The sequence below is a fragment of the Cydia strobilella genome, chromosome 17 (genome assembly GCF_947568885.1).
Source record: "Cydia strobilella chromosome 17, ilCydStro3.1, whole genome shotgun sequence".
In the NCBI taxonomy this organism is placed as follows: Eukaryota; Metazoa; Arthropoda; class Insecta; order Lepidoptera; family Tortricidae; genus Cydia; species Cydia strobilella.
This window is the reverse complement of record NC_086057.1, coordinates 15,245,775-15,264,011: the sequence shown is the minus strand read 5'-3', so window position 1 is coordinate 15,264,011 and position 18,237 is coordinate 15,245,775. Positions and strand designations below refer to the sequence as shown.

The 18,237-nt window shown below is 39.7% G+C and overlaps 1 protein-coding gene across 2 annotated transcripts; it reads right to left on the bottom strand.

Annotated features, from left to right (window-relative positions):
- Positions 1 to 2,461: 2,461 nt before the first annotated feature.
- LOC134748893 (nucleolar protein 6) lies at positions 2,462 to 18,237 on the bottom strand. Of its 2 annotated transcripts, XM_063683724.1 has the most exons (15): positions 18,111 to 18,237; positions 16,907 to 17,972; positions 16,107 to 16,368; positions 14,847 to 15,062; positions 13,753 to 13,857; positions 12,903 to 13,045; positions 12,473 to 12,661; positions 11,665 to 11,829; positions 10,780 to 10,982; positions 9,294 to 9,391; positions 8,430 to 8,680; positions 6,957 to 7,171; positions 4,860 to 5,042; positions 3,479 to 3,580; positions 2,462 to 2,616 (listed from the first exon to the last, which is right to left on the bottom strand). In XM_063683724.1, exons 1-15 carry the CDS (start codon positions 18,120 to 18,122, stop codon positions 2,488 to 2,490), a joined length of 3,339 nt encoding a protein of 1,112 aa, XP_063539794.1. In that variant the 5' UTR covers positions 18,123 to 18,237; the 3' UTR covers positions 2,462 to 2,487. The 2 variants fall into 2 exon arrangements, with proteins under 2 accessions (XP_063539794.1, XP_063539795.1); XM_063683725.1 differs by lacking the exon at positions 14,847 to 15,062.

Below are 18,237 nucleotides of genomic sequence, written 5' to 3'. Positions count from 1 at the left end.
ATGCAGGTGTAGTGAAGGGTAGAGGCCTATATTGTTCCCGCGGGAGTTATGGATTGTGAAAAAAAGCTATAACTCCCTAGGGAGTTATGATAATAACATAACGTCAGTAACGTTAATAATATAATACTTTGTTTATGTTTAGAAATATTTAATTTTACACAATTTTCAATCGTGGCTGAATGCCAAAAGTGCTGTGCCTTCGATGCCTAACCTGTCAAGAAATGACAATATGGCGGACGAATGTTTGACATGTATTTAATCATTATTTCGCTTAATTTTTTTCTTCGCAAGTGTGATGAAAAACACTGTGTGTAACTGCAGGGGTTAGAATATTGTAAACTCGAGTTTTTAATTCACTCGAGCCTGCGACTGTCGTGAATTACCTATAGAATTAATAGACCTCGTTGCACAATGTACTATTTCGCAATTTGGAAGTTTCCGAGGTAAAATAGATAGGTAGCAGGTTTATTAGAAGCATTTCAATCTCCCGAGAAGTAGAATTCATTGAAATCTTTAAAAAACATCATGCATGTAACTAATTTCAAATGTATCAATGTATGTAATTTTTATTGAGTTAACTTCTAATTCTATTATAATAGTAAAATGTATCTCGTAGGTGTATATTTATAAATATTACAAGATCTTATAATATTTAGAAGTAGAGAATAGAATATTACTAAGATTATGAAGCAGTAAACGCTTAAATGTACTATATTAGTTGCTTTGTTAAACAAACTTATTATCACTAGACTTATATTGACCGGGATATAGACCGTGATTACCTTTTGTATTATTTTGACAGACCAACAAGTGTGAACGCGACCGTTGGTAACGTTGAAAGTGAACGCAGCCGACGCGCAAGAATGAGGGTAGACAGAGCGCTGTCTACACAACTTTGACACCCACCCGCTATCTTCAGTCACCCGTAAACATGATGCATGTAACTGCGTCGAAATATCGGGAGCTCACAAATAATACAAAAGGTAATCACGGTCTATATCCCGGTCAATATAAGTCTAGTGAAACTAACCGTGAATCATTCAAAACTCAAACTTATTATCACTTTAGCATTAAAGTATTTATTACTGCAGTTTGTATACTTTTACTTACCTATCTGCTTTATTAAATTAAAAGCCTTATATCCCACAAACCCTACCCTACCCTATAAAAGATTGTAACATAGATCTACGAAAAAACCGGCCAAGTGCGAGTCGGGGACTCGCGCACGAAGGGTTCCGTTCACTCAAAAAAAAGTTTACCGAAAAAAATTTACCCTCCCATAGAAAATGGACCAGCCAAAATGTATGAAAAAGCCAAATTTTTGTCGCGTTTTCCCCATAGTAAAAGTTGCTCAGTATAATCCCAAAACCTCCCTGGCAACGGGAATGCACTTATTTTTTAGCCACCCTGTATAGTGACATGTTTTTTTTTATTTTTATTTATTTATCACAAATTACAACACAACAATTTTCTTATAATTATATTCCTCGCCAAACTGCGATTGCAGTTTGCAGTTTCACTAACCCCCGCGGTCAATATCTTGAAGTCTTCAATAATGGCCGCTGTGTTCACTTTCTACTTGTCTCCTTTAAGCTCTGCGACCGTAGCACGGTGTCATTTTTATCACCTGTCACCATGCCTCTCACGTTCTAACAAGTAAGTGCGAAAGTGACAGGCATAGTGACAGACGATAAAAATGGAACCATGCTGACACCGCTGGTTTCCAAAGAAAGCGGTGCCGTGATATAGCGGCCGTAATACAGCGGTCAATGACCTCACTAGAACGTTGTCTATAAACCACCTGTCGGTAGCAGGCAATGGCTTGACTCTCTTTGATAGACAAAGATAGTCTTATGGCGATTCCTATAAGAGGAAAGAGAAAATAGTGCTATGCTTTTTCTTTATCACCGACCGGGCATTTTTACATGGTCGGGTTATGGCATCATAGCAAGGAGGCGATGGCGAAATACCGAAATCTATAAAAGTGAAAGAGAAAAAGAATTATGCTGCCATACATGAAACTGTCATTACATGAATATGTCTTTCTCTTACCCCTGGTCGCTCGGTTTCATGTCTATAACTACTATACTATGTCTATGGTGGCAGGCAAGGGCTTGACACTCTTTGATAGACAAAGATAGTCTTATTGCGATTCCTATAAGAGGAAAGAGAAAATAGTGCTATGCTTTGTCTTTATCACCGACCGGGCAGTTTTTCATGGTCGGGTTATGGCATCATGTGGGCATCATAGCAAGGAGGCGATGGCGAAATACCGAAATGTATAAGAGTGAAAGGGAAAAAGGATTATGCTGCCATACATGAAACTGTCATTACATGAATATGTCTTTCTCTTACCCCTGGTCGCTCGGTTTCATGTCTATAACTTGAAATAAATATTGAGACCGTCCACTACCTTTGTACTACCATAAGTGATAAGGATGATAAATGATAACCTCAAATATTACCATAACAGCTATATTAAATGTTCTACGTATTAACAGTGACATGTTTCACTAACCCCGCTCCCAGTATCTTGAAGTCTTCAATAATGGCGGCCGTGTTCACTTTGTACTTGTCGCCTTTGCCTGTCGGTCGGAGGGCGCTTGCGTTCGCCACCTGAGTAAGAGAGACAATTTTTAATACGTTTTTTCAACCCTTAAGGATTTGCCACACTGGATGCGTTCTGCGGTCAGCGGTCAGGTCAAACCCGCATTATGTATGTGTTTAAAAAAAAGGCTTATTAGTAGAGTGTTCTACAGCATGAAAGAATTTGACGATTATGATAATAGTGCATGCATGTATTAATTTTGTTATTTAGTTATAGGTTAGTCTTAAGTATATTGTACGTCCTTGATGGATAAACTGTCGCTTCCTAATGTATTATTGCCAACATCTGTACACAGTTATTCAATAAATATTATCTTATCTTAACATTGACAGCAACCTTCGAAGTTGAAGTTTGACCTGACCGCTGCCCGCAGAACGCATCCAGTGTGGCAAATACTTTAGTCATACTTTGGTGATTGCGTACTAAACAATTTGGGACATGTGTATCTTAAAATCGTGAAATTAAAATCGTGAAAAAATGTTCTAAAAAATGAATCTAGGGCAGCGCACGGAGTACAACCGCCGCAGACAGTCGTGCCTGAGGAAGGATTCCCGACGAATCCGAAACATGTCGCCAAAAGCGATTAAAAACAATAGTGAGTGAAACCACCCCCCCTTCTCGCCCCCCCCTGCCGCCACCGGCGCCCGCGCCGAGTCATCGGGCGCGGAGGGCTGCGGCCCGCAGTCTGCGCCGGTCCGTCACCGTCGACGCAAGCTCCTGATGACGCTCCTCGGTACGGAGTGAAACATGTCGAGCGTTTTTGACTTAAAATACGTGAGTGACCCGTTATTAATATGTGAGTGAAACCGTACTGATCTAAATATTTTGAAATATGTCTCAGGTTTAATTTCGAAGATAATGATATCTCACCTGTAACTCTTTCTCGTCTCCAATGTCTGGTTTCCACAGCACTGCGATTATTTCACCGCCGTAGTAATCGTGGAAGAACAGGGCGAAGTCGCTGTATGCACTCTAAAACAATCAATATATGTTTTAATAACAAAACTTCCGTGAGACACAGACATATTAAACGCAATGCAAGCTCCTGATGATACTCCTCGGTACGGAGTGAAACATGTCGAGCGTTTTTCGACTTTTTCGTGAGTGACACGTTATTGATATATTTAATAAATCAATATATGTATTTGATATTGTTCAATAGACCATAAGTCAATATATATTTCTATAGAAAATTATATTATTGTCACTGGGCAAAAATATGATCCTCAAACATTTTTTTTTGTGCAAGATAATAACTCCTTTTCATCGATTTTACGGACCGCACACTACTTGTAAAGTGATTTAGGATGTATCATGAAGCCTCGTGAACGTCAGCTGTACCACTATACCAGAGAGTAACTTATACTAGAGCGGTACTGCCATAGTAAATTTTGTAACCCCAGTAAATTCACTGCCATCTGTCGACACACTTTAAAACTAAAAATGAAGATTTATAAAAATACGATAGAATGTATTTAAATATAGATAAATGATTTTTTTTTATTTGCATTAATTATTTTTATGATTTTGACCCATGTTCTTTCACTGATATGCGTTAAAATTGTTAAATAACAAACGAAACCGTCAACGCCATCTATACGACTGTTGGACAAAACTAGTAGCGCCCTCTGAACGAGAATCAAATTTTCTTGATTTTCGAGGCACGTTTTTTCCTTAGACTGTATCTATCTATTACGGAGTTATATCTATCTTTGACTATACATACATAGTTAGAGTGAGGTATAGTAACACTCTTACTATTGCATCGCGCCGCCTTGATCCTACATGTGCGCTTCGCGCATATAGTTAGAGTGAAATAGCTATGTTCAGAGAGCATCACTCGCTTATTGCTATATGCGATATCTTAATAATTGGTTCATCGTCATCATCATCATCATGTCAGCCGATAGACGTCCACTGCTGGACATAGGCCTCCCCCAAGGCTCGCCACTCCGACCGATCCTGTGCCGCTCGCAACCACCGAATTCCCGCGACCTTCACCAGGTCGTCGCTCCAATAATTGGTTACAATAAAATAAATAAGTCTCGTGAACGTCAGCTGCCGCTCCGAGAAGAAAATATCATATTAAAGCCTGACCAGTAATATATGATCATTGTCAAGAGGGCGCTGTTCATTCTCATGTACCTATATAGGGTGACAGTTCAGTATAGTATGAAAAAATTAGTTCCAGTGAAATTCCGCAACATGGCGCGTGATTATATATTACTGGTCAGGCTTTATAAAGCTTCACCTTGAGTTCATCCAAGTATCTCGTCACAGGGTTGAACTCCACAACGGGTATGACGTCACCGGCGCCGTCGGGTAACGGTTTAGGGTTCGGCCTCACGTCGACCCGCTCGGACACGTATGGAGTCAGTGACGGGTGGAGGTGGATTAGTACGTCGTAGCCGGCGTAGGACGGGACGAAGGCGCTCTGAAATAAAAAATAAACATAAAATAATACTAAAAAACAAAAAACAAAAAAAAACACAAATCAAAATATTTAATAAAATAATTTGATTTGTTCCCAAACTTGTTCATAGATGGCAGCACCAGTCTCTCTCGCTACAACGTAAATCCTTAAGGAGTTCGTTTAGGAGGTGCAAGCGCGCACTGCTTGCCCTTAGAGCTGGTCAAAGACGCCTAGTCTTACTAAGATGGCATATAGTCGAGAAATTCGGACGGACACCGCCGTGGCGGGGTGGCCTAGGGGTTCATGGCGTTAGCCGCGATAGCTAAAGACGCCGGTTCGAATCCGGCCTTCACCACTGGAGGGCTTCGTCACTTTTTCTTTAATATATGACATCTATTACAGTTTTTAATAAAATAATACTATTAAATAAGGATACATTGAAAAAGTTTTTGGCAAATATTTAATTTTTGGTACAAACTTTTATTGCTGACTGTACTTTTCTTTCCACAGGCAACTATAATACTCATCGAGACAATTCTAAAAAGCCCAAACACAATTAGGTTGCGTTGTTTAATCACAGAGTTCCTATGGCCACCTCCTGTATCCATCATCAGATCAGCTCGATGGTACCATAATATTGCATTGTCACCCGACTTACATATGTATGAAAATTTTGAACTTCATCGGAAACCGGGAAGTGGGTCAAATTTAACGTGCAAGATTTGACCAGTACAAACATATTACATACACACATACTTACTTACATAGGTACATTGCAAGTTAATAAAAAGCTTGTATAAACCGGCCAAGTGCGAGTCGGACTCGCGTTCCAAGGGCGTATTACACATTTTTCACAATGTATTTTTTTATGTGAAACGTGAGAGAAATGTATTTAAAAAACCCGTAGGGGTCGGATCAGAAACTTAGTTAAGTCGGACTCACGCTTGACTGCACATTTCAATAAATTATTCACCAATACATTATCAAGCATATCTTGCATCAACTTATTCTCCATGAAAGCGAGTGTATTTCTGGTCAAAGCTTGTGTACGTAATACAGTATGTTTTGTCGGTGTTTTTTTTGGGTTTCATACCCAAAGGGTAAAAACGGGACCCTATTACTAAGACTCCACTATCCGGCTGTCCGTCTGTCTGTCCGTCACCAGGCTGTATCTCATGAACCGTGATTAGACAGTTGAAATTTTCACAGATGATGTATTTCTGTTGCCGCTATAACATCAAATACTAAAAAGGACGGAACACTCGGTGGGCGAGTCCGACTCGCACTTGCCAGGTTTTTATTTTACCTCGTCACACAGCGAACTAGTTACAGAAGGGAAATTCTTATAGAAATTACTTACCAATACATTATCAAGCATATTCTTCATCAATTTGTCTTCCATATATATTAATGTATTCCTCGCTAACGCTTGTGCACGTAATACAGTATGTTTTGTCGGTGAATGCATGGTCCATACGGAGGGTAGGTCGCCGTGATATGACGTCACTATATATACATGTATACCTAATATAATAGTATCTGTCTACGTACCACTAGCTAAAGTTGCAGGTTTAAAAAAAAATCGTATTCTATATGCGGCACTAGAAATTCCTTTTTAGGGTTCCTTTTTAGGCTGTATCTCATGAACAGTGATAACTAGACAGTTGAAATTTTCACAGATGATGTATTTCGGTTGCCGCTATAACAACAAATACTAAGTTTGGAACCCTCGGTGGGCGAGTCTGATTCGCACTTGTCCGGTTTATTTTTATTTTACCTCGTCAGTCACACAGCGAACTAGTTACTGCCCAGGTAGCAGTGACGTCAGAGACGTCATAATGTCGTAATTATGACGTCATTGTGACATAATTATGACGTCATAACGACGTATAAATGCTACCTGGGTGAAGGGAAATTCTTATAGAAATTACTTACCAATACATTATCAAGCATATTCTTCATCAATTTGTCTTCCATATATATTAATGTATTCCTTGCTAACGCTTGTGCACGTAATACAGTATGTTTTGTCGGTGAATGCATGGTCCATACGGAGGGTAGGTCGCCGTCGTATGACGTCACTATGTACATGTATGGCGCTGAGGCGTCACGTTGGGAGAATTTTGTTTCGATTTCTAAGAGTTCTTCGCCTGTGTAAAAAATACGATGTGTAAACATAGCAAGCAAATTCATACTAATATTATAAATGCGAAAGTGTGTCTGTCCGTCTGTCTGTTACCTCTTCACGCTTAAACCGCTCAACCGATTTAATTGAAAAATAGAGATAGTTTGAGTCCCGGGGAAGGACATAAGATACTTTTTATCGCAGAACTCATCCCTCAAGGGGGGTGGAAATTTGTATGAGGAATCAATAACGGCTGAACCGATTTAGATGAAACTTGGTACGGGGATAGTTTGAGCCGTGGGAAAGGATATAGAATAATTTTTATCCACGAAATCATCCCTTAAGTGTGTAAAAAATGGGGTGGAAATTTATAGAGTGGACCAATTTGGGGGTGAAAAAAGGATGTTTAGATTTGTTTAAAAATTAAGGTACCCCAATTACTAATTCCACGCAGACGAAATCGCGGGCAAAAGCGAGAAATTTATAAAAATGCGAAAGTCTGTCTGTCTACCTCTTCACGCTTAAACCGCTGAACCGATTTAGTTGAAATTTGGCATAGAGATAGTTTGAGTCACGGAGAAGGACGTAGGATAGTTTTTATCCTTAAGAGGGTCAAAAGCGAGGTAGAATTGAGATAATTAATTAATTGCCTGATAATTTGTGTAAGCAATTTAGCTTATGCTCAAATTGAATGATTGCCATTAGACTTTATGCAGGCGCTATTCTTAGCGCCTGCATAAAGCTCTATCTCGCTGCGGTTAGTCGACTACTAAGTCCACGCAGACGAAGTCGCGGGCAAAAGCTAGTACTCAAACATCAAACATTTATTCAGCAAATAGGCCACAGGGGCACTTTTACATGTCAATTTTTACAAACAATAAAATCCAAAATTACAAAAAACAATTACATAAATATAAATGTTAAATTACACAAGAAAAAAAAAACTAATAAAAACTATACAAATAACAGACTATATGTATAAATATTTCAATATTAGAATGTGAACGGTTTAATAAATTGCGTTTCACGAAAAATCCGGAAAATAAAAAACGTAAGGTTTGGCAATAAAATTAGTACGAAATCATACTAACAGCTTATTTGATAAGTAAAATTGTTGCCACATAAAGAAATAAAAAAATGGTGACTCGATTCACTTGGTCAGCCTCAACTAAGGCTTGTAATATTGACTATATGATTATAGAAAATCAAATTATGACATATAACAAAACCTTATTGACCGAAATATCCTGTAATACTTATAAATATATTTAATAGGTACTCACGTTTCATATCACCATTAAAATCCAGCACCACCATCTCGCTCCCCCAATTCGTCTCACACAACAACCTCAAGCTCCTCATGAACCCGACTTGCGGGACCACCGGCGCCGCGTGAGGAGGGGGGGAGGTGTACACCCGGGCCGTGAGGAGTGAGGGGACCAGGGGGGGGAGGTGGGGGGCGAGGAGGTGGGCGGAGAGGAAGCGGCGGAGGAGGCAGGAGGACACGCCGAAGGAGGGGTGGCGTTGGTGCAGCCTGTGGACAAATAACTATTATAGAATAGGGAATATTACGCGAAACTCTGCGTAGGGGGCGCCCCTACCACAATCTGAGGGTCCCGAAACAAGAAGATCGAAATTTCGTTATCTAACATCTCTGTCACTCTCGCATATTCGAGCGATAGAGAGGCAGATAGCGAAATTTCGAATTCGCATTTCTCGCTAGGTCCTCTGTAAACAAACCGCCTTGATGCATCAATGTCATATTTTATTATCTCTGAAAACTTGTCAAAAAAAACCGGACAAGTGCGAGTCGGACTCGCCCACCGAGGGTTCCGTACTTTTTAGTATTTGTTGTTATAGCGGCAACATAAATACATCATCTGTGAAAATTTCAACTGTCTAGCTATCACGGTTGATGAGATACAGCCTGGTGACAGACAGACAGACGGACAGCGGAGTCTAAGTAATAGGGTCCCGTTTTTACCCTTTGGGTACGCATTTTCATCCAAAAGGGAACTTATTGCCGATTGTCAATAAGGCGCTATTTCCATATAGCTTCAATTTGAAATCAACCTTATCGACAAGCGACAATGTGGTACCTTTTGGTTGAAAACGTCACAATTAGTGTTATAATTTGTATGACTTACCCATGCAAAGCACCCCTAAGTCGAGGCAACAAAACTGTGTCGCGTTGCAATCTGACACTTTCCTCGCTTTCTTTGAACTTTACTACTCCATTCTCCACCTGAAAAAAGCGTTGAAAGTGAGAGTGCCAAGACATAAACATCTCTGAACGAATAGGAAATATTACGCGAATCTCTGCGTAGGTGGCGCCACTACCACAATCTGAGGGTCTAGCGCGAAACAAGAAAATCGAAATTTTGTTATATAACATCTCTGTCACTCTTGCATATTCGAGCGATAGAGGCAGGCAAATTTCTGATTCGCGTTTCCCGGTAGGTCCTCTGTAAGCAAACCGCTTTGATGCATCAATGTCATATTTTATTATCTCTGAAAACTTGCCAAAAAAATGATAAAGGTACAGTATGTATAAGTTACTCTATGGTTTACTAAAAAGGTTAGTGCTGCACTCTGGTGACAGAAGATCGCAGTAATATCCCCTATTAAAAGTGGAAAAATTCACTTGATGAATTTCCAATATGACTTGGAACTCGGTAGCCGTCTGAAAGTATAACACTCTTACAGTAGATGTCGCTAGGGCGTTAAGGCTCATATATGGTGGAAATATTCGCTGTATTGGTTAAGGTCTCGGTAGCTTAGATGGAAGAGCACCGGGCTAGCGATCCGGGAAGGAAAAGGAAAAACCGGAACCCTTATGGGATCACTCTTGCGTCTGTCTGTTTGTCTGTCCGTCTGTCACAGCCTATTTTCTTAAAAACAACTGGAACAATTAAGTTGGAATTTGGTATACATATGTAAGTTTGGGACTCAAAGACGGAAATGTAACGTAAACAAATGGGGGCCACTTTTGGGGGGTAAAAATTCAAAAATAAAGTTTTTCAAACTATGTTGTGTTACATATGAAATGAAAGAGCTCATTGCGATTTTTTATAATTTTAGGATAAACATTTTAGGTTATTCAAGAAAATAGGCAAAAAATGACTATACCCCTTTATCTCCGAAACTACTGGGTCTAAAATTTTGAAAAAAATACACATAATAGTTTTTTACCTATAGATGACAGGAAAACCTATTAGAAATGTGCAGTCAAGCGTGAGTCGGACTTAAAACTAGTTCATTCTTCAAGTTTATATGCGTCGGGTAGGCGTGGGTTGGCAGATCGAACTGCCTACTTAATCTGTCAGGAGATTGAAACCTACCTCTCTCCTCAAAAGAGTGATCTCCTTCGGATGCGCTATGACCAGCCTGAAAACCAGCCCGTTCTTCAAGACGTCTATATGCGTCGGGTAGGCGTGGGTTGGCAGATCGAACTGCCTACTTAATCTGTCAGGAGGTTGAAACCTACCTCTCTCCTCAAAAGAGTGATGTCCTTCGGATGCGCTATGACCAGCCTGAAAACCAGTCCGTTCTTCAAGACGTCTATATGCGTCGGGTAGGCGTGGGTTGGCAGATCGAGCTGCCTACTTAATCTGTCAGGAGGTTGAAACCTACCTCTCTCCTCAAAAGAGTGATCTCCTTCGGATGCGCTATTACCAGCCTGAAAACCAGTCCGTTCTTCAAGACGTCTATATGCGTCGGGTAGGCGTGGGTTGGCAGATCGAACTGTTTGTTTAATCTGTCTGCTATTTGTAGGTTGAAGGCTGCTTTTAGGCAACGGAAGGCTTCTAATTCGCCGGGCCATTTGCCGCTGTGACCTAAAATATAAGAGGAACATTTTATTGCGTCGTCTACCCAGAACGGATATCTCCGGCCATAAAACCCCCATATATATTTGTCAAGGTTTTGAGAAAAAAACACCCCTCTATCTACCCCGGCCGGAGATCTCCGTCCAGTATTTTGTGCCGCGTTTCTCAGTGCGCAGGTCGAGATCTTGTTTGAGTGTGCGTGCGGCGACCATAGATACAAGTCGCGCGCGGTGCGTTTGTATCAAAGATAGATATAACTCCGTAATAGATGGATACAGTCTAAGGAAAAAACGTGCCTCGAAAATCAAGAAAATTTTACTCTCGATCAGAGGGCGGTACTAGCTTTGGCCTACTGTCGTATAGATGGCGTTGACGGTTTCGTTTGTTATTTAACAATTTTTACGCATATCAGTGAAAGAACATGGGTCAAAATCATAAAAATAATTAATGCAAATCATTTATCCATATTTAAATACATTTTATCGTATTTTTATAAATCTTCATTTTTAGTTTTAAAGTGTGTCGATAGATGGCAGTGAATTTACTGTGGTTACAAAATTTACTATGACAGTACCGCTCTAGTATAAGTTACTCTATGGTTTGTATGAAGATAACATACTTTGCCCTGTTTACACAATGCCAAAGTGGTACCTTTTGATTGAGAAAGTCACAAATAAACAAATAAACTTACCCAACTCAACAACGGTTTCGCAAACCGGCACGAACTCCGGCGCTCGGAGCACGCCATCCCTCTCTATGTCCTTGAGCAGACACGTGCCGCCGCGCCGCCACGGATTGTATGGCGGCGCCGGCAGCGGCGGCGCGGGCTCGCAGTAGCTGAACACTGCTGACGTTCCTATACACATTTAACGTGAGGATATCATACAGTGAAAACCATTAAACATGGAACATAATTATAAAATAGATACATCGAGGGTCATTCAACCTAAAATTATAATCTATATAGGAATAAATGGTACCAGTATGTAGTTGACGAGCGAATGCGAAGTCTGCGGGCTAAGCACGGTCGCATATCTATCGCCTGTCACCATGCCTGTCACGTTCTAACAAGTACAATAACAACTTTACTTATTTTGCCCGTGAACTGTCTTCGTTTTTAAGCGCGCGCCGAGCAAATTAGAAAGGAATAAAAAATACGGCGAGCCGTGCGAAACTTGCGACGGAAGATACAGACAGACAGACAGCGAAGTCTTAGTAATAGGGTCCCGTTTTTACCCTTAGGGGTACGGAACCCTAAAGATGGAAAAGTTCAGTCTTGGGTGGGACTTAAACCCACGACCACCGGATCGCAAGCCCGGTGCTCTTGCAAGACGGATAGCAGAGTTTTAGTAATAGGACGTTTTTACCCTTTCGGTACGGAACCCTAAAAAACACTTTAAAATGTAATTCCTTTTTAAATGGCCTCCTTTAATCGACCGAGCGAAGAGAAGGTCTCACATTCATCCCAAGGAAAATCTTATCCAGTAAAAAAAACTTACCATAAACAGCGCTGACATCTAGCGGTATTTGCGTAAGCCCGCGTAAGTCTCTGCGTAAATCATCGGCCGCTTGTAACGCCGCTAGAGCGCTCTCCTCGCTCTCGATTCTTTTTTCGCGGGTGTACTGTTTGCGGGTTGTGAGAGAATTCAGCTGTTCGAGAATGTGGAATATGTCCGTGGGTGGAATGTCTGAAAACAAAACTATTTAAGAAAAAAATATGTCTTAAATTAATTATGTTTTTGAATGCTTTTTCAGCAAATCTAGTGGTAGAATTACTATTGTTAAAGCCAGATTTCTAACCGTTATATATTTTATTACTTATTGTATGTCCTAAAAGAAATAAGAGAGGCATAAGCCAAATTTAAAATCATTTTTATTATAAATCGATAACACAAGACATTATTATAGAGCGTTGTAGCATAAACTCACCATATTTCGTCTTGAGGAGGTATTCCACAATTTGTCGTGGGATAGAGCGGCGCTCCGATAGGGTGTCTCCCTCCCACACGCACGTCTCTGTGATGGAGCCATCTTGGAAACGGCGCAGTTCGGACTTGTCGCCCCAGAAACCTCTGCATAAAAAAAAACGGTGAGGAACGAACACTACGGTCAAGATAATTTCTTTCGCTTGTTCTGGATTCAAAATCAGCACTATACTTTTTAAACATTAGAAAGAAGTCCCCAGAATAGTAAATTTTGTAAACACAATTTGCATTGTTATTTTTGTTAAGAGTAGTATTTGGAGTATTGTGTCAGATTTCTCCATAGTTTAGTCTAGAAACGTATTTTAATCTGAAATAATTTTCTCGCAATGTTATGCTATTATTTGTCAGAGAAAGCTTACGTGATATTTGCCGAGACCCCCCTCTCCCTCACGTGATATTTGGTGATATCATCGCCTGGCTCACGGGACAGAATAACAACAATTTTTAGGGTTCCGTACCCAACGGGTAAAAACGGGACCCTATTACTAAGACTTCGCTGTCTGTCTGTCTGTCTGTCCGTCTGTCACCAGGCTGTATCTCATGAACCGTGATAGCTAGACAGTTGAAATTTTCACAGATAATGTATTTCTCTTGTCGCTATAACAACACATACTAAAAACAGAATAAAATAAATATTTAAGGGGGGCTCCCATACAACAAACGTGATTGTTTTGCCGTTTTTATAGATAATGGTACGGAAGCCTTCGTGCGCGAGTCCGGACCGCACTTGGACGGTTTTTTAAATTAAATATTAATTATGTATGTTAGTCTATACTCGAAATTTAAATAAATACCTAAATTCTTCAGCCTCAGGCAAATTGGCGGCCGGACCTTTGTCGATGATGTTAAGTGCGTGCTCCTGGTTTAAGACGAAACCGAAACACAGCTTCTCTTCATACCTACAATACAAAAATTATGCTTAACACAATCACTGCCAACGTTTTCGTAGTCGATGCCAGCGTTTTCCCGCTTTACAGAGGAAAGCGAATACGAACAGAGAACCCGCCGACCGGCCCGGCCTCAATGCGTTAATTAAAGGATTTTCTTATTATACTTCCAGGCACCATCTATCCTAACATGGTTGATGTTAATACCATATTTTTGTTTACAGAGGACAGCATAGAACATTAACACTATATCCTTTCAAGTCGCATACGTCATTTATGAGTTGAAGGAATTTCGATTTTATTTTAATTAATCAAATTCCAAATTTAATGACATTAATTGTCCGCGAGGCGGTTCCTGCCACTTTAAGGGTTATTTTACAAGCAATAAATAGGCAAATGTAACCCTAAAGAAAATTACAGTCTACAATACAATACAAATATTATTTATTGCTCACCAATATGAAGAAGAACATGACATACAAATTAAGCATGTGACGTGTAAAATTATTATTTTATAAATAAATAATTGAAATTGAAATTAAGCACTTAAACTATGGTAGACAACAGGCGGTCTTATCGCTAAAGAGCGATCTCTTCCAGACAACCTTAGGGTAATGGAAACATGTGAGTAGGTGATGCAGTGAGTGATAGAAAATTGTGATATATTTAATAATTATTATTATAAATGAATAATAATTAGTCTATATGCCTTATAAAACTTTTATACATAAAACGGAATTTAGTAGTAGTAGTAGTAAATCGCTTTATTGTACAAAAAAAATGTACACATACAAAACATAATTAATTTATACAAGACTGGCCGATCATGTCAATATGTAGTATTTTCTATAAAAAGGGACCTTATTGTCGATGGCGCTTACGCCATTATAAACGATGCTCCGATATAAATACAATGCCGCGCGACGCCGTGCGGCGTAAGCGCCATCGACAATAAGGTCCCTTTTCATAGAAAATGCCCCATTTTCTTTATGTGAACTCACCCATCTCGAACCTTCTCATACGCCTTCCCAATAGGCCAGGAGAAGTCGGCCTCCACCATTGGCTGTATCAGATCAGCTCTAGACGTCAGGCCTTTTGCTAAAAGCGAATGTAAAGTTTCCACAACTAGAGGTAGCTCATCTATTCCGTAGTTCACTTTGGACTCTAGGGGCGCCTTGTTTTGGACTGCTTGCTTCAGTTTCGGGAAGTTTTTGAACCTGGAATCAAGATGTTTAACCCTTTGACTGCTAAAAACGTCAACTGACGTGCGTTAGTCGTCGTTAGGCTTGTGCACTGATGTACTAAAATCTTAAAGACACGATTCCCTCCACTGTACTAGACCGAACTATTCCCTAATGATTCTGCTCTTAGTACGTTTTAGTACACTACACGCGAACCAAACAGAATGGGAGCGAGGACCGAGGAGTGACAATGACAGTAAAGCGAACCGAGTGATCCGACTCATCTGACCGGATAAACTAAACATCGACTCTCTCTGTGTACTACTGTACTAAAAGACCGAACTAGTACAGTTGTGAGATTGTACTAGTTGGGAGCGATCTCATCAGTGAACGAGCATGCACAACTCTAGCCGTCGTTAGGACGACAAGGTACATGATGAAGCACCGCATACGACAGACGTGGTGTTTAACAGGTAAATGTAATATCATCCAGCTAGAGCTCTCTGGTGGTCTGGCAAACCTTATTTATTACCAAAAATACTCCATATGTGCTAAGTGCCCACTTAACTGAGATGGTTCGTGAGGTACAGGGCTGCGATTTATTAATTTCGTAGAAAGTAAACACAATTTTTTAGTTGCATCTGTTGTTCGACCAATCAAATATACTTAATATAAGATACAGTCCTAAAACTATTTTTAGGGTTCCGTACCCAAAGGGTAAAAACGGGACCCTATTACTAAGACTCCACTGTCTGTCTGTCTGTCTATCCGTGTGTCTGTGATAGCTAGACAGTTAAAATTTTCACAGATGATGCATTGCTGTTGCCGCTACAAATACTAAAAACAGAATAAAATAAATATTTAAGTGGGGCTCCCATACAACAAACGTAATCTTTTGCGTACCCTTAGTGTGCGAGTCCGACTCGCACTTGGCTAGTTTTTTTTTTTCAAGTTTATACTTCTTCAAGTTTCGATTGAAAAAATTATATTTATTTAAAATTATTTTATCTATATTTGTTTGATTTGTACATAATTCCCAACACTCATCTGCCAGCAAAACCAGTGGTATCGAGGACTTACCTCAAAATATAATCATACTGCAGCAATGGCGTCACCGGTGTCATAAACAATGGTATGAAACTATTCGCACTGCCATCGTCCAACATATCCACAGCTAAACTCGCCTCACGCCTCAGCGCCTCATATGTCCCTGTGCTCATCTGCCAGCATATATTGTAGTAGCCAGTAATGTCGAGGAATACTACGGGAAAGTTGAACTCTGTGAGAGGTGGCGAGCTGGTGTCTTTGTGGAAGGAGATGCCTTTGTTCCATTGTGAGGTTTCTGAAAATGAAGTTTTTAGTGAGTGACATAGTGCTATGAAGAGTATTCTTACACTTAGTGGTTTTTAAAATTATTTTTTATAGATCAGTGATTTGGAAGAGCCTTGGAAACATAAATAGGTAACAAATATAGGTTTTAAAGTAAAAAAAAACCAGCAAAGTGCGAGTCGGACTTACGCACGAAGGGTTCCCTACCATTACGCAAAAAATTACGTTTGTTGTATGGGAGCCACACTTAAATATTTATATTATTCTATTTTTAGTATTTGTTGTTATAGCGGCAACAGAAATACATCATCTGTGAAAATTTCAACTGTCTAGCTATCACGGTTCATGAGATACAGCCTGGTGACAGACGGACAGACAGACAGCGGAGTCTTAGTAATAGGGTCCCGTTTTACCCTTTGGGTACAGAACCCTAAAAATTGAATGGAAATACTCTAGTATTAATTACTAAAGTGCTATCACTTTGTGAGTTCATAACTTTTCTCTTCTCTAACTTGGGCGTTGTTGCAAAAAGAAATAGATTCTTTACTAACTTAATGAAATCCAGACATTCCGAATAATCTGATAACTGCTCATAATATTGTTGATTCTCTTTATCTGAACCAGATGTGTTACCAGCATACTAATTATGAATCCGGACACTTGGAGCTTCCTTTGCCGTAGCCATATCTTGAGCAGCACTACAGCTTGCTTCAAATTTTCACTATTACTTAGTGTTTCTTTTAGGAAATCTTTATTTGCTGATGCTGTTATATCAGAGAGAACACTGCTGTTATAATATGGGGTAAGAGGTCCAACATCGGAGTGGTTTTCTATCTCCTTATTTAATAACCATGTCTCTCGTAAGTTATTACGAGAAGGGCCGAAACGGTGCAGCTTGTACGCTTCAGCTTCACAGGCTATGTGAATCCGGGCTGTTATGTGGTTCCCCAATTTACCGACAGGTTTAAAATCCAGGACTGGCTGTGTTTGACATCCGTTTAAAAAGGTATACGAGAGGTCTTCAACAGCTTCCGATGTTTTCAAATGTGATGCTACATATGCTAAATATGCTGCTCGTTTTTTATGATATCTGTAGTTTATTGAATCGTTTTTTGTGTATGTCTCTGCGGGTACTGTTATTTGTATGTCTACTATCAATTTGGAGCTTATAGGACAGCCTAAGGCATATGAACCAACCATTTCAACATTTTTGAACTTGTGAAATCTAAAGACACATTTTGTCTTGTCTAGCTGATTGTTCACTGGTAATTTAACCTTGAGCTTCTTAACTAAGGTTTTTTCAGTCAAATCATATTCTTTATCATCTTCAGGGATGTTTTCTAGATGCTTTTTTAAACCTTCAAACCAAGTTTGAATTTTCTTCTCAGTTTTCTCTTTCAACTTTACTTCCTGTAATATTTCCTCTATTTGGAGACGGAATAAGTTAGAGTTGAACAAGTTCTCAGTTTCTTGAAGTCTGTTCAGTTCGTTTACAGTCGGTTGTCGATACAAACTTTTAGTTTTCAAGCGTTTCTTCGCGGGCTCTGTATTCTTTGATTCGCTTTCGTTTAACAACTGAGATGACTCCTCGTCCTCTGATATAGAGGCTTTAGCACCCTAAAACATTCATAAAGTAGTAACAGCACGAAATAGTGGAATTATTTGATATTTCAGCCCAGGCTTGGTAATTGTTAAATATTAAGTAATGGACTGCGTAAGTTATTCAAAACTAATATATTTAGCCTGTGTACTCACCCTTTTTACCATTATGACAATTTGCAGGCCAATTTAACTTTATTAAACAGTAATTCACAAGAAAACGTAGGTTATACAGACGTAAACAACGTGCGGCAGCATGCCACTTTTGACATATATGAAGTAC